The 16,790-nt window shown below is 40.1% G+C and overlaps 1 protein-coding gene across 2 annotated transcripts; it reads right to left on the bottom strand.

Annotated features, from left to right (window-relative positions):
• Nucleotides 1-3,212: 3,212 nt before the first annotated feature.
• ATP23 (ATP23 metallopeptidase and ATP synthase assembly factor homolog) lies at nt 3,213-16,789 on the bottom strand. Of its 2 annotated transcripts, none has more exons than XM_048947993.1 (6): nt 16,541-16,789; nt 16,058-16,103; nt 15,879-15,960; nt 15,157-15,294; nt 13,901-13,984; nt 3,213-9,693 (listed from the first exon to the last, which is right to left on the bottom strand). In XM_048947993.1, exons 1-6 carry the CDS (start codon nt 16,713-16,715, stop codon nt 9,490-9,492), a joined length of 729 nt encoding a protein of 242 aa, XP_048803950.1. In that variant the 5' UTR covers nt 16,716-16,789; the 3' UTR covers nt 3,213-9,489. The 2 variants fall into 2 exon arrangements, with proteins under 2 accessions (XP_048803950.1, XP_048803961.1); XM_048948004.1 differs by having other exon boundaries at nt 16,576-16,722.
• Between the last annotated feature and the right edge of the window lies 1 nt (nt 16,790).

Below are 16,790 nucleotides of genomic sequence, written 5' to 3'. Positions count from 1 at the left end.
TGTCTGACTAGTAACCCCCACTCCCTACCTTTGCTGAGGAAGCATATTTCCAAACAGATTCTCAGATGGATTCCAGCAGAATGACTAACCAAGAAAGTAAAGCCTGGCAGAGCATCAGCTGGCACCAACAATGGTTCAGTATGGATGAGGGCAGCCAAGGATGTGAAGAAAGAGTCAGGAGCTGGGGGTTGAAGCAAGTGGGGCAGATGTAATCAGGGCATGTATATAAGCTGATATTTAAACATGGGCATATGACAAGAGTTAAGAGGGAAGCCCTATAAAAATAGTACTGAGGAAAGGGGATTTACCTCCTCCTGTACAGTCTGCTTCTGTGAATTGCCAGATTAGACCCAGCAGTCCAGTCTTCATTGGTCAGAGATGAATCCACTGTTGAGTTAGGAGATGGAAATTAAAAGGGAATACTGGGATGAAATAGCCCTCATGTTTGCACACATAGCAAAGTAGATAGGTTCCCCAAATATTGTTTCCTTTCTGTTCTGTGTGTGCACTGGAGAAGCACAGTGGAAGCAAGAGGAAGTAACTAGTAACAAGAGGAAAATCAAAAACAGCATCCTCTATGTGCATACACACACACAGAAGGAAGTTGAGGAGGAAAGTGGAATGAGTGTAATACCTTCATCAAGAAACAATCTTGAACAAGGAGAAAACAGCAAAAACAGAGATGAAGGAAAATCATTCAACTGTGAAACATAATGGGAAGACATAGACATGTCCCTCTTGCGGAAGCTGCTTCACTTTGCTCTGATGGAGACAACTAACCAAAATTACAGGTTAACAAAAGCCCCTGCCCCCTCTGCAGCCACCACTGCCCAGGTTGTGTTGCAGCCCTGATTAATTTACTGCCTTTTTTTCAACTTATGCCTGTGAGTGGGAAGCACAAGCATAAATCCAGCAAGTGCTTCAATACTTTTTACTTAACATTCAGTGGAGCAAGAGCTGAAAACAAGATCTCTTTTCATATATTTTTTCCTTAACTACTAGCACATTGAGTCCTCTGTGCACGCCCTTCTTCTTCTCTTTTTTCTCCTTTCCATCTTCTTTTCAAGAAAAGCGAGAGAGATGGTTTCACTCACCCAAATTCTCAACGAGTATCTCACATCCTATTAAAGAACTATAATACAAAAAACTATTGAATAAAAAGATGATAGAAAGCTGTTTTCTAGTTTTCTTTCTTAGCAAGTTCACAGGTAAGCTGGAGAAAGAATGCTTGTTAGTGAATTCAGGTGGAATTCTGGTGGATAATAAGCTCAGTGCTGAACAGTTCAGCTCTAGCAAGGGTTACTGCTTCCTGTATGTGTCTTGAAAACTTACAAACACCTCAGTAACATTTTATATAGATGATTTTTCTTCTTACTGATGATTTCTGTAGTCTTCCCTTATAATTGTTATCATTCTCTATAGTAGTTTTGCAAAACTACAGTCAACACATGTAGGCTCCTGTTCCAATTCTGGTGCATGTCCATGTAACTGAGGAGGAGATAACACAAACTTTAAAAGTAGCACACCTGCCAAGGAACTATTCTGTGAGATGTGTCATGGTTAGTGTATCTTCTCCAGGAAAAAACAGTTAAAACCTGTTTATTAAATTACTCTCTTTTGTAAAATAGGTACTTTTTACTGTCTGGACAATGTCACTTTTTAAAATATGCATACATATTTTGCCCAGTTAGCACTGAAAAGCAGCTTCAGGGTAAAAGCATCAGCACTTCTAATGATGTTAGAAGGCCTGGATGCTCAATTGTCATTTGATACTTCCATGAATAGGATGTCATTAGAAATGTGGAATTAATGCAGAACCAGAATAGTACAGTCTTGAACCAAAACTTCCAAACCATTGAGAAATAAGAACAAAATGGAAATACCATTGTAATTCAGGCATGAAGAATAATGAGTGGAGATAATGTGATTTGTATGATCCTTATTACTGATGATGGGACTTCATAGCTTGAAGCTTTGCTCTACAACATGTACTCCAACCTACTCCAACCTATTAACTGTACCTGCAAACACTGTCACAGTGCAGAATGTCACGGATGGCAAAAGCACTTCCATATATGGCTTGAGATGATCCTCGAAAGGAATAATACGTTCTGCAGAGGTAGCAAATGCAGTTGAAATATGTATAATTTTAACCTGTTTTAACATTAGAGTTATGCAAATTCGATTAAAACAGGCTTTAACAAAAACTGCACACTGAGCAACAGCAGCACGTGGGCTTCAGGTGGCTTTCTGCAGCACACGCTTTTCCACGCTCCTCCAGCTCCCTCTGGTGCTTAGTCTCTTCTCCTGTTTTTCATAATTGCAATGAGCTCTTGCTTTTTTTTTCTTTTTCTTTTTTTTTTTCCAAACCTCTGTTTTGACGAGAAAAAAATGATGCAGATTAAAATTGTGCCTAACGCAATGAAATGATCGCTTCAATTGATAAACAGTGTGTGAAAAGTTTCATATAATTATTCTCTTATTTTCTCACAAAATGACAAGAAGCCCATCAGATTCTTCTGATTGCTTTCTGGTGAATTGCTGTGCATATATTCTGCCATCTGAACTTGACTTAGTGTAACTGTAAGGTATCTGTTGCTCAAGCTGACACATCCTCGTTATGCAATTTTATATTATACCAATCACTTTTTAAAAATAATTATGTTTACACATATCTCAGTGTACTCTTTATTACTAATGTCTCTTTCAAGCATCTCTGGAATACTTTATTTCCCAGATTTTTATGGTGTTAATCTATGAAAAGTGATAAAGAAAGGAAGCTGCAGTTTGTATTCTTGTACTCTATTCTTTATTACTCTTTCTTCATTTCTAAATAAAGTTGACAGAGTTTATCCAACAGCTGTAAATATCCAACAAATATGCTGATCAAAAAGCAATATAAGTACAAAGCACTCTCACACACATTCATTAAAGTAGAATTTTGTTTTGTAAGATACAATGAAGGGAAGGAAATACCATCAGGAATGTATGTTGGAAGTATTATGAAACACTCAGCATCATGCTGACTGAAATGGAGATCTGAAAAACAGCAAAGGTTAAGGGAATATTAACATACAAGATTATGCTGTTCTAAGGCATCTCTGATCTGCAGGGGATTTTAGAAAACCCACAAGGTCTAGCTAGATTATGTAAAAGATGGGAAGCTTAGAATTCAATGTGCAATTTTCTCCATGGGTATGTAGGGTATTATATCCTCTTTTTTTTTTTTCCTTTTTTTTTTTTCCTGTTTGGATATTCAGCCATGCAATTATGTCAGCCCCTGATAGAATCACCTTGAGAAAATAAGATTATGAAATCTTCATGCGAAATTCTGCAGAACTACTGAAAGTACAGGTTTCTGGAATCTTGGGCAAGATGCTACTTTCTCCAACCAAAGTCACAACCAAAGTGACTTTCTGAGGGATATGTATTAATGGTCACCCCCAGAAGTAATGCTACCTGCAGGTATGTATCGTGTTACACCTGGGAATATGTGCAGTCCACCTAAATTCCACCACAGACAGCTTGGACAACTCAAGCTTGATCAAATATTGCAGACACTGTTTGGATATACTGCTTTCTCCTTTGTGAGGGCAGTGCTTACACACAAATATTTTCTATGTATTCATTTCCTGTTCAGGAAGTGGTGACACATCACTCTCTTTCCAGGGCACAGTAGAAGTGGCTATCTTTGCTATCATCTTCTTCGTGCAGCTTGCTACTGAGACACAGATGAGAACCCTAGAATTATAGAATCTTGAGAATTCAAAAGGACCCTTAGATGTCATCTAGCCCAACTCCTCTGAAGGAAACAGGGACACGCATAGCTAGATCAGGTTGCTCAGAACCCTGTCTAGCCTGACCTTGAATGTCTCTGAGGATGCGGTATTTATTCACTACTTCTCTGGGAAGCCTGTGAGGATAGGGTTCAATGGGCTTGAGACTAATTACATGATTGAATCCTTACCAGCAAAAATTATAGAATTACATTTAGATCCAAAGGTGTGTAAAATAAGTAGGTGGGCTGCAGAAGCCCAAAGCTGCAGTCAGAAAATAGTCCCTTCTGAGGCTGCCGAATTCTGGAGGTAGTGGGAGGATATTTCCCTTCTAGACTGAAAGCCTGTCAGGCACATGAAATCTTCTTCCCCTTGAGTCAGCTTTGCCACCATCACAGATCAGTTAAGTGTTGGACAGGCCACCCAGGCATCTTCATTCAGAACAGCAATAATAGCATAATGCTGTGCACTGGTGACCGAAAAGCACAGAACAGTGTCCAGCTGCTCAACTGCTTAAATCCAAAGCAAGCAACAGCTCTATCATGTGCATTTAATTAGGTCTTTATCTATTGTACTACACTGTTTATGGTCTACTCTCAAGCACTACTGCTCTGCTGAAATGGTAAGTATGCATGCAGATGCCAGCCATTAGCAGCACTGTATGTTCTGTTGATGCTACATATTGTTATATGTGGTATCTCCTACGCTGAGTGTCATGGGTGTCTGGTGTAGACTCTAGCTGGGCTTCTAATGGATTGTAAACAGTCTTGCTCCTAGTCTGGCATTGAACTGTGTCCCTATGCACACAATGCCCAGCTTATCATTCCTTCAGCGCAACTGCTACAGTGACTAATACCTCCTTTTTTCAGCCTTCAGAGTATTGCTTCAATCTCCATACTACAGAATAAGGAAAGAGAGTCATCCCTACTAAATTAATTGGGAGAAAGTTCCTTCCTGATAACAGGTTTGGTGATTAGTTTAATTGTGACCACGCGAGTAAAATACCCTTTTAGTGCCACTTGGGTTTAAGATCTAAAACTCATCATTTCATTCTAAATCACTTACTTATTAATATGGGTAAAAGAATTACTGCAGCCTCCCTAGTGCTGCAGGGGAAGACATAGAAAAACTGGAAATAAAAGTTATATATGAGGGCTGCTCCAAAAGTAATGCCTCCTATTTGATGATGTTGGTCCATGACATCAGGATCGGATGTTGATGGTATGGAAGTAAAGACTAAAGCTTCCTGCTGATATTTCATTACATTTTGTTGCCACGAGACAAAAGGGCAGTCTGGCAAAATAGCATCTGACATAGAAGCAAAGGTGTGTCATTGAATTCCTTCATGCAGAGAAAATTGCACCATTGACATTCGTCAACATTTGCTGAACATTTATAAAGATCAAATAATGGATGCAAGCACAGTGAGGCAGTGCATTTCAGCAGCTGTGACAGCAGGTCACCTCCACTGGTGCAGATTTTTACAGCCGCAACTTTCAGGCTCTTGTTCATTGCTGGCAAAAATGCATAGGTAATGGCGGCGGCTATACTGAAAACCAGTGTTTTGTAAACAATAATTTGCTCTTTTGTATAGTGTTATTGTGGCTTATTGCTTTCTGGGGAAATAAGTAGGAGGCTTTACTTTCAGAGCAACCTATTTGGGATTTGAAGAAGAAAAACATAGGCAAAAAAAAAAATTCACAAATAATCAAATGCAATCTTAAAACATAGGATTACTGTATGTTGGTACTTGGAATCAGTGAAATTTTGTCTGCTAAGTTAGTTGTGATATCAGGCAAAGTGTCATTAGGAACATCAGTAATCACATATAGGGAAAAAGTTGACTCATCTAACTGGAGATAGGCTCCCTAGGTCTCAAACACTCCTTCTCAGAAAGTAGCCTCCATGCAGATGACAGTGTCTCTTCAGAGGCTAGCCCTTAAATGAGCCCAGGGAGGGGCAGATTCATGTTCATCCCTTCCAGTCACGTGGGAAGTACAGGTAAATTGCTTGCACCTGTGCTTCCTGGGCCAGCCACCCTCTTTACCAGGCCCTCAATCATCAGTTCAGGCTGTGATATATCAATTCCCTTACATTGTACCAGAATAAATAAATAAATACGAATGCACAACAATCTGATTTTACCTTAGCCTCAAGGATTCCTTACTCAAACGCTTAACATTTCTCATTCTGTGCTCAAGTCTTTCCCTGTATTTTTCATTCCTATATAAAAAATATACATTCCTTGTCCTCTACTTTATTTAGAATACCTTTAATCTTCATTTTCTAATTTTCTAATTAAAATAATGTTGGCCATTTCATAACCATTCTACCTTATAACATGACTTAAATTCTCTGTGATAATATATTTATAGTCATTACTTCCACTCTCATCCAGTTTTTCTGTTTCTTTCCAAACCTTGAGAGAGAACGAAAGCAAGCAAAATGCACATAGCCAAGGAAAGCATGAGCAGAACCACAACATTTTGACCCCGTAATAGAGACATTCTCTTGAGAGTGGGTGAAGAGAGTGAACTTCAAATGTGTATGACCTTGCATGTTGCCTAAGCACAGCCAGGAAGCAGGTGGCATTCTACTGCTATTTCTCGATAGCTTTAATTCAACAGGTAGTATGACAGAGAGTTGTTTGATTAGTTAGTTTTGTTTTGCTGGACTGAACTCACCATGAAAAAAACACAACTGGAAAATTCTTGTGCTAAGAGCCCAAGTTCCAGGTACTTTCCAGCCCACACTTGTGCTTGGGATTCCTGTAACCCAGGTGCAGGGTCTTGCATTTGGCTTTGTTGAACTGCATGAAGTTCAGATGAGCCCACCTCCCAGGCTCATTAAGGTTGTCCCCCTGAATGGCAACTCTCTCCTCAGAAGCGTCAACATCATTCAGTTCAAGGAATTGAATTATGCTATTTACATTGAATTGAATTATGTTATTTACAGGTGTCTGTTTGATTATTACCCTGGTTACTTTCACATTAGGGGCTGAATATTTGAAATACAGATGAAAAGACTTTGAACTTTATCCCATACTGTTCCTTTGTTGATTCACATCTAGCCACTGCACAAAAAGACTGATCTGAAATCAGCTTTTAAAACTAAATTAGTACCTGTAGAGAAGTATCTTGTTAGGTGCTTAGATGAATAAAGGAATAATTTGGAGAATACAACAGTAATCTATCTGTACCACTCCATAACTTTAAGATGCCAGGGACTTTTTAGCAGTCCTGTATATACAAAGCACACTTATGAAGAATGAAGCTAAAAGATGAGGAATTAGATATCTGAATGTAGTTGCAGTGCAATGATTGTATTAGGGTCACAGAGATGTAGTGGAATAGCTCATGCAACAGGAGTGCTGATAGGCTCCTTGAGAAGAACAGGCTGAGACAGAGAAGTTATCCTTTATATGATAGGAACAAAGCAAAAAAGCATGGCTAAAACTCTCAAACTTATAGAATGGCCTGGGTTAAAAGGCACCTCAAAGACAATCTAGTTTATACCCCTCTGCCATGGGCAATTGCCACCAACTAAATCAGGCTGCCCACAGCCCTGTCCAACCTGGTCTTAAGCACTCCAGAGACAGGGTATCCACAACTTTTCTGAGCCACCTGTTCCAGTGACTCACCACTCTGAGTAAAGAATCTTTTCCTAACAGCTAAAATCATTTTCGCCTCTTTCAGTTTAAAGCCTTCAAGACAATAGATTTCAGCCTCATAAGGGATCTATTCAGACCTAAAAGAAACAATGTCCTGAAGATGGGCCCATGAGAGCTAGATGACTTATAAGGATTGCATCCTCAAAATTAAAAAATGATCAATCTCTATATGCAAGTTAAGAAAAGATAGCAGACCTGCTTGGATGAATAAGGAGGTTGTGACAAAACTCAAGTGTGAAAAGGAAGCACAGTAGGTGGAAGCAGAGTTGAGTGATTCAGGAAGACTTACAGAAATGCTGTCTGAGCACACAGGGGTGGCATTAGAAAGACCAGAAAATAAATATAGATAGATAGATAGATAGATAGATAGATAGATAGATAGATAGATAGATAGATAAGAAGTTGAACTTGGCAAGGAACATAGAAAGCAACAACACAGGATACAGGAATATCAGCTAAAAAGGGAAGACTAAGAAAAATGTGAGCCCAGTGCTGAACGATGTAGTGGACTTGGTGACAAAGGACATGAAAAAGACTAAATGACTTCATTGACTCAATATTTACTAGTAGGACGAGCTTTCAGAAATCCTAGGTCTCTAAGATCAGTGAGAAACAAAAACACACTTATCCACAGCAGAGGAAGAACTATCTAAGTTTCTAAATATGTAGTTAATAGGCTCATTTTATGATTCTAAGGGTGGAAATAAAGACTGAGCCAGTCTTCTCAATGGTGCCCAAGGATGAGAGGAAATGAGCAAAAACTGAAATAATGGTAATTCCATTTAAATATTCAATACACATCTACGTACCTACAAGCACTATTAAATACTGGAAAAGATTACTCTAAGTCTCCATCCATACACACATACAAACCCAACTAATCTTGCTCCTGAAAAACCTGACCTAGTTTACCCTGCTCTACACAGTGTGGTTGAAGATAGCCTCCATCAGTTTTCCAATCTCAGCAATTCTGTTGAGGAGAACTAATACTACCAGTATAAATAAATAAATAAATAAACAAATCCACTCACTTCAAGTTGAAGGCCTAAGATATTTGGCAATCAGTATGAAAGAATAATAATCAGAAGACTGTTTGATGCTTTAGGTCCCTAAGTATGACACTTCAGTCTTGACCCAGTAACTTCTAGCACCTATACCAGCAAGCCCTTCGACTGAGGAGCCACATCTCCATTCTTTCAGTGAACTGTACTGTACTTGTGGTAGACTCTTATTTCTTATTTCAAGAAAAAGAAGAAAATGTGGCTTTCTAGGGTGCAAGACAATTAATATAATACCCTGCATTTGGAAATAAAAGCAGAATGAGACAACTTCTCTAAGATTTAAGGTGAAGTTAGGAGCTTCTGCCTTTCTCAGATGAAGAAATCAGTTTACCTGCCTTAGAGTAGGAAGTCACACAAACTTTTTGTGTAAGAATGGTTGGTGGAGACTCTTTTAATAATGCTTATCCAGGTTGTAGGTTTGATCTGGTAAGCCTGGTAATTTGACTGTTTTCAAATTTCTAATATGTAAAAGGGTTGTATGTTACAACTGACATCAGACAAGGTGGAATTCCAGTGATTTCAGAGATGCTCAAAGACTGACTGAGATATACACAGCGGATCATTTTGGATTTAGCTTCAGCTGTTAAATAGACATATAGAGCTGTAGTTACATACCCAATTTTTCAAACAGGATGATAACCATAATCAAATTTATGACTATGTATCAAAGATGTTGGAAAACTTTTATGAAACAATTTATTCAATAACTGAATTAAATGTGCACTGAAATACGCAGTTCATTATTTGCCAAGTAATTTGATATACTAAATGACCTTGCCTGAACAAGTGAGGAAAGACAGTATTTTTAGTCTAGTTCATTTACTTCGTTTACCTCAACAGGAGATGGCTCCTGGAAAAAAATTACAAAATGAATTGATACATTCAAAAGAACTGCCCCTTTCCACCAGCACTGTGTGTGTAGACTGTAACTCCAGATGTTACAGAACTGCCAGTTATTAACATAGTTTTTCACGTTTTTCCTTTACAAATTAGCAGTGTAGCGATCTCGATTCAGGAAGTCTTTATAAGCACGTTTTGCATCTGTTTTACTGTGCGGGATTCTCCCAAATGGTTCCAGATCATTGAAGCAGGCATCAAAAACCTCATCCACAGCTTTTTCTGCAGTCTCTCTGCTAACTTTTCTTACAGCCAGAATGGAGCGAATTGCTCTGTCTCGCACACAGGTCTAAAATGAAAATCAGATAAAGAAGATCTGTCATTACTTGAAAAAACAGAATACATTCTTTTTTCCTCAAAAAAGATTTTGTCAAGTACTATCTTATACTACATGCACAATGATTTTTATCACAGAAAAGTCAAGCAATGTCTCCAATAAGCATTAAAATACGTAGTTTTCAATTCTGTTTTGACTATGTATTTTAGTTTTCCATTGCGTACATAAACCTTCAGAAAAGAAAATGAAATTCCATTTAACAGGAAAAAATAAAATTTTAGATTTGCTGTGGGTATTGAATATGTGTATAATTTGACTTGCGCACAAAATATGTCAAAAATAAACAGACATAAATACCAATTAGTACTTTTCCAATTGAAATTCTCTAAAACATAAAAAGGAACGATTCCTCTATTAGCCTTTGTTTTGATATGTTTCTTTATGCCTACTTTTGCTTACACAGTTTGTATACTAAAAGATAAGAATAACATAAGCATCTCCAGCTACAAATGCTGGAGCCAGCATATTGCTGCTCTGGAGTAAACAAGACTAAGGACTTTGGGACAAAACCTGTAATCTTTATTATTAAAAAAATTAATTCCTTCAAGAAGCACTGGTGCAACTTTGCTCCCTAACCCTGGTAATATGGTTACTGTAACCAACAATATGGCAAACATTCACAATTGCAAGTGGGCTGGCCATGTACCACTCTTCCCCCTTATCTCTCCCCCTCTCTGGCATCACAGTGTGAGGATGTCCACTCACAGGGTAAAGTCCTTTTGCATTATCAAGGCCCAGGTGCTGGGTCACGATAAGGATGTGATTACACCCCTCACATAATATGGAAGCACAAAGAGCACTTGGATTTGGGACACAGAACTGGAAACTGTAAAATCAAGCAGCAGCAAGCACCAAGTGGGAGCCAAACCAGAACTGCTGCTGTAAGATCAAACCTATGACTCCTCTGGTGCCTCATCTTCATTTCAGAGGACTGAGTGAGTGGCTCGCGTTTGTTTAGTCAGAGTTTAGGTTATGATTAGTGCATTACATACTGATTAACAAGAATCTGACCCAATCTGCAGAGGGTCCGGGTGACTGAAAAAACCTGTGTGACTAAGAATTCTAGAAACTGTATGTTAAGTGTAAGCTATACTAAGTGACAGAAATTGTAGATAACAACCAATGCTGACTGCTAACGTTTTATGTAATTATAAATCTTTAATTATAATCAAAACCCTGTAACCAGCTGTCATTCTTCCAAAGATCTCTAAAACAATCTGCTTGTCCTCGGCAGCATTGGGTGACACGTGATTATTTAAACCCATTGCAATATCTTTTCCTCCAATTTTCAAACCCTTAAAAGTTTTAACCCTTTGGAGTAGGTGAAGTAATCCTGTTACATTTCCTGTGAATCCTGTTTTTGTTTAGTTTTTATTAACCATCCACTATCAGTGGCAATGCTTTAGAATATGACTAAGTATTCTGGTATTTCATTCTAACAAAAATAATTCAGAAAGTGTAATGATCTTGATGAGAGGATTGAGTGCACCCTCAATAAGTTTGCAGACAAGACCAAGTTGCTGTCTAAGGGAAGAAAGGCACTGCAGAGGGACCTGAACAGACTGGATCAATAGGCCATGGCAAACTGCATGAGTTTCAATAGGGCCAAGTGTCAGGTCCTGCATTTTGGTCACAATAACCCCAGGCAATCCTACAGGCTTGGGGAGGAGTGGCTGGAAAGCTGCCTGATGGAAAGGGACCTTGGAGTACTGATGGACAGTCAGCTGAATATGAGCCAGCAGTGTGCACAGGTGGCCAAAAAGGTCAGTGGCATCCTGCCTTGTATCAGGAATGGTGTGGTGAGCAGGACTAGGGAAGTCATCCTGCCCTGCACTTGGCACTGGTGAAGCCTCACCTTGAGTACTGTGTTCAGTTTTGGGCACCTCAGTACAGAAAGAACATTGAGATGTTGGAGCAGGTCCAAAGCAGGGCAACAAGGCTTGTGAAGGACTTGGAGAATATGTCCTGTGAGGAGAGACTGAAGAAACTGGGGCTGTTCAGTCCAGGGAAAAAGAGGCTGAGGGGAGACCTTATTGCTCTCTTATAATATCTGAAAGGTGCTTACAGCGAGAGCGGGGTTTGTCTCTTCTCACTGGTGACAGGACAAGGGGAATGGCCTCAAGTTGTGCCAGGGTAAGTTTAGGTTGGATATCAGGAAACACTTCTTTACAGAAAGGGTTGTTAAGCACAGGAATAGGATCCCCAGGGAGGTGGTTGAGTCACCATCCCTGGTTGTGTTTAAAAACTGTTTGGATGTGATGCTCAGGGACATGATTTAGTAGAGGGTTGTTAGAGTTAGGGTAGTATGGTTAGGTTATGGTTAGACTTGATTCTCTTTAAGGTCTTTCCCAACCTGAGCAATTCTGTGATTCCACAAACCAAAAAACAAACAAACAAAACTAACCATGAACCATTAAAAGTTAATTAAACAAATGTTAATTAAGCAGCAAAATCCATGGCATATGTAGGAGCATTGGTCCTGTCACACTACTGCTCTCCAAAAATGGAATTGCAGGGTAGTACAGAGAGATGAACAGTATTATAAAATGTGGATGAAAAATATCAGAAACCATCAAAAAAGAATGCTATTATTACATGCACATCGGCAGGTACAAGTGACCATGTAAACTGTGAAATTAAATTATAGACTAATGTTTCAGGACTGACTGGTACCTTACATCTGTAAAACAGCGGAAGGAACTAACAATAAACTTCCTTTAGGAAGTACAAAAGTAGGAGTAAGGAGGAGGAAGAATTAAAAATAATGAAGAAAGCTAAATATTAGGAGGCTGCTGCTTTGCAGAAAAACATTCAGTCACCTGCAAGAACGCAGGACAGGCCAGGAATGCAAATGCAGGTTCCTGGATAAATGAGGCAAGATTAAGTTCCTTATGCTTCCCCCCTCTCCAGCCTACCTGTTAAGAACATACTGCAGCTGGAGTAGTATGAGGAATATGCAGATTGTTTAGCCGCATTCTGCTCTCTTCTCACTAGCAGAGAGGTTTAAGAATGGGAAATACGCAAAGAATGCAAGCCAAGAATGAACAAGACTGCAGGAAATAGAGGAATGTGCACAACAACAAAGAAATAATGAGTGCAGCCTGGATATAGATGGTAGGCACAATTAACAGATCATGAAGTACACATCCAAGGGAAAAACTTACAGAGGAAAAAATAACAGGGGCCCTGACGAAATTTCTGACATAAACAAGCACAAATTGAGGCTCAGCAATGGGAGAATAAAATCCAAAGAGGAAAATGAAGGGTACATAAAAGTTGAACAGAGGTATTAAGGATTGTCAGACATATCAAAGAATCACAGAATTGGAGAGGTTGAAAGGGACCTCTAGAGATCATTGAGACCAACCCCCCTGCCAAAGCAGGTTCCCTACACCATGTTGCACAGGTAGGTGTCCAGGCAAGTCTTGAACATCTCCAGAGAAGGAGACTCCACCACCTCCCTGGGCAGCCTGTTCCAGTGCTCCATCACCCTCACCATAAACAAGTTCTTGTGCACATTTGTGTGGAACTTCCTATGCTGCAGCTTATGTCTGTTTCCCCTTGTCCTGTTTCCATGTACCACTGAAAAGAGACTGGCCTCACCACTATGGCCCCCACACCTCAGATATTTATAAACCTGGATCGGGTCCCCTCTCAGTCTTCTTTTCTCAAGGCTGAACAGACCCAGTTCACTCAGCCTTTCCTCATAGGAGAGATGCTCCAGGCCCTTCACCATCTTCGTGGCCCTCCGCTGGACTCTTTCCAAGAGATCCCTGGCTTTTTTGTACTGGGGAGCCCAGAACTGGACACAGTACTCCAGATGAGGCCTTACCAGGGCAGAGTAGAGGGGGAGGATCACCTCCCTCGACCTGCTGGCCACGCTCTTTTTAACGCACCCCAGAATGCCATCGGCCTTTTTGGCCATGAGGGCACACTGCTGGCTCATGGCCAACCTGTTGTCCACCAGGACACCCAGGTCCCTCTCTGCAGAGCTCCTCTCCAGCAGGTCATCCCCCAGCCTGTACTGATGCATGAAATTATTCCTCCCATCTACTTCTGTGACATCTGTGACATTTTTAGCTACAAAAGGAGGCAGAGATCAAACTGCTAAAGAAGGCTCATTTGTTAATCAGAAGACATTAATATCTACAGTCTTTACCTGATGATGTCCTTTCAGTCCAAATTTAAACCTAGCTATTTCATTCATCAGTGTACAGTCTCCACTGAGATTAGCAGCTCGAATCTATTGAGGGAAACAAAAAAGCCACAAGATAAGAAAAGCGTGGAAGTACAAAGTTTATAAAAAAGTAACTAATTTTTTTCTTCCTGGTGGCTGAGGGCAGAAAATATTCCTTTTCAATTTGCTAAGTACAGAATATCCTTTTTAACTGCTCATTCCACTCCATTGGATTACAAAGTAATACTATACAGCCTGCAGGTTTCTCTGAGGATTAAAGTTCACCTATTCTCAATGCTTAAATGAATGAGCTGAAAACAAAAGTAAACTCCTAAAAGAAATTAAGTTAATCCTAAAAGCATCTATTTTAGAAACTGATGAAGGAGTCTGGAAGAAAAGCAGGCACCTTTGAATGACTACCACCTGCAATATCTAGCATAGCAGTAACCCAAGCTCTTTAGAAATATACACATTTAAACGAGTACATCTTCCTTAGCTTGTTAACTCTCGTCCTATGCAGTACAATTTCTTCTGTCTGTCAACCGTTCCACACACTAACTCCTGAGTTAAAAAGCACAGACAAAACTAAATTGCCTAAAATTAAGTGAAAACAAATACACACCACAGTGAAAACAAATACAGAGAAAATATGAAATGGAAAAATTAAAATATTGACTAAATAAAACTTGAAAACACTATAATAATATAAAATAAGTATCAAAAGAACTGGAGAAAACAGTCTCAAAAAGAGCAAGATCAAGCCCAGTCATGTACCACATATAGGAATAAGCAGTTCTATATAAACAATACTGTACTATTATATATACAATGTAAAATGTGCAACTAGCAACATTACAATAAAAAATTGCATGCTATGGAAGTTAGCATAGTTCTCAGCAAACAAAAAACTGCAGGAGAGGAAAAAAAAAACAGTACAAATATTTAATTAAGATGTGAATGTATTCTAATCTCAAACTATTCTCATTTGGAAATAACCACGTCTTGATACACTTCCACCCACAGGGACTACATTCTATTTAGTATAACACTGACTTACCACTATTTGTGAAAACAAAAGGTTTGTTCTCTGTACGAAAACTGGTTAGATTGACCAGATAGAAAGAACAAAATATCTCAAGAGCAATAACTAAATCAAATTAATATAACAGGATGTCTAATTGACCCTAGCGACAATCAGCAATGAATTCAATGATAACATCAGAATCATTTGAACTTACCTCTGAGCAGGCCAAATGTTTGACATTTTTGAACCAGTCAACATGAGCACGGCAATGATCAAAAGCATGTATCAATTCATGCGCAACCACTCGGTTCATATGGGACTGGTGGCGAATGTTGTTCTGACACAGAACAATCTGCAGAAGAAGAGATACAGGTAGCTTTTTCATCAAGTTTCAACATCTCCTTCACTTCTTAGAGACCCGCTGCATAAAATCTACAGCATACAGACTCTTTAGGTCATCATTTTTCAACATTAGTAGCCCCATCAATATATTAGCAATGCAAGTTCAATACTGGAGAACAACTTTCACATGCCTTGTTTTCATGACCATAACTCAGATATCAGTACATTTTTTCATTAAGGAAGAAAACATTAAAAAACCTGTAGTCCTCTAAAAGGTCATAGAACGGCTTGGTTTGGAAAGGAACCCTGTAGATCATCTAGTTCCAGCCACCGCTGCTGCAGGCAGGGTTGCCAGTCATTAAATCAGGTACTAGATCAGGTTCCCCAGAGCCCCATCTGATCTGGCTATAAACACCTCCAGGGAAGAGGCATCCAAGCTTCTCTGGGTAAATTTCTCCCCGACATCTAAACTAAATCTCCCTTCTCTTTGTTTAAAATAGTTCCCCCTTGTCCTATCACCATCCACCTGGGTAAAACGTTGATTTCCCTCCTGCTTGAATGCTCTGTATTGACAATATCTAGTTCAGTGCCTACCTGAGAAGTGGCAGAATCAAAACCTCCGCTGACACAGCCATCGCAGTTTTCACAAGAAAAGTGCCGATCGTTGAAAACAGTGCTAAAAGGTACAAAGTTTGAGAAGAACTTGAGAAAGCCTGCTAATCCCCTGCAACGAAGATGTAACTACACAGAACGGGATGAAGTAGTTTACATACCAGCCAGACTGCTTCATGGCCGCAATAAGCAGTTGAGCATACGGATCTAGAAAAACATTGCTGCAGTCAATTTCACTTGACAAAAGTTTTGAAAGTCATCTACAATCAGAATACAAAGACCGTAATGACAGAAAGAATGCACTGCATACGCAAATTTTTGCTTTGCAGTATTCAACCTTCAGGCAATCACTGACACCTCAGTGCCAGAGCTCAGGCTATGCAAAGCAACGCGCTCAAAGCTATTGAGAAGTGAAGTCACCTCTGACTGTCATTTTATAAGTAGCAGGCATGAAGATAGCGGACAAGGTCTTTGCAGGCAACGTAACAGAGTAAGAATCAAGCCCTAAACGTGAACTCCCAAGCCCCGCGGCTGCCGAGGCCCCATCCTGCCGCCGCAACTCTCCAGAGGGGCAGCGCCCGGCACCTGGCGGCGGGCAGCCCTGCGGGGCGGCTGGAGACCTCGCGACCCAGGGGAGAGCTTACTCGTCTCCAGAGTCATCCTCAGCATCAACTGGCACCTGTTGTGGAAGGTGAAGAGGCTGCGAACCAGGAAGCTCTGCGGCTCCTTCTTGCGATCGGGGAAAAGCCGGTATCCGAAGTCATCCTCCTCCTCCCCACCGTCAGCACCAGGCGGCGAAGCAGACTCCCCGTCCTCCATGGCCGCTCACCACCTCCTCGCTCCTGCCAGCCACCGTCCTCGACTGCGGGGCAAAGGGCGGCTATGCCGGCGGCG

The sequence above is a fragment of the Lagopus muta genome, chromosome 1, assembly GCF_023343835.1.
Source record: "Lagopus muta isolate bLagMut1 chromosome 1, bLagMut1 primary, whole genome shotgun sequence".
Taxonomy (NCBI): Eukaryota; Metazoa; Chordata; class Aves; order Galliformes; family Phasianidae; genus Lagopus; species Lagopus muta.
This window is presented reverse-complemented; position numbering and strand designations above follow the sequence as displayed.

Coding starts and splice junctions, on each gene's coding strand:
- ATP23 (XM_048947993.1), bottom strand. CDS start 16,715: ATGGAGGACGGGGAGTCTGCTTCGCCGCCTGGTGCTGACGGTGGGGAG. Junction 16,104..16,540: donor GAGGATGACTCTGGAGACGA/GTAAGCTCTCCC, acceptor ATGTTTTTCTAG/ATCCGTATGCTCAACTGCTT. Junction 15,295..15,878: donor TTGATTCTGCCACTTCTCAG/GTAGGCACTGAA, acceptor CTTCTTCTGCAG/ATTGTTCTGTGTCAGAACAA.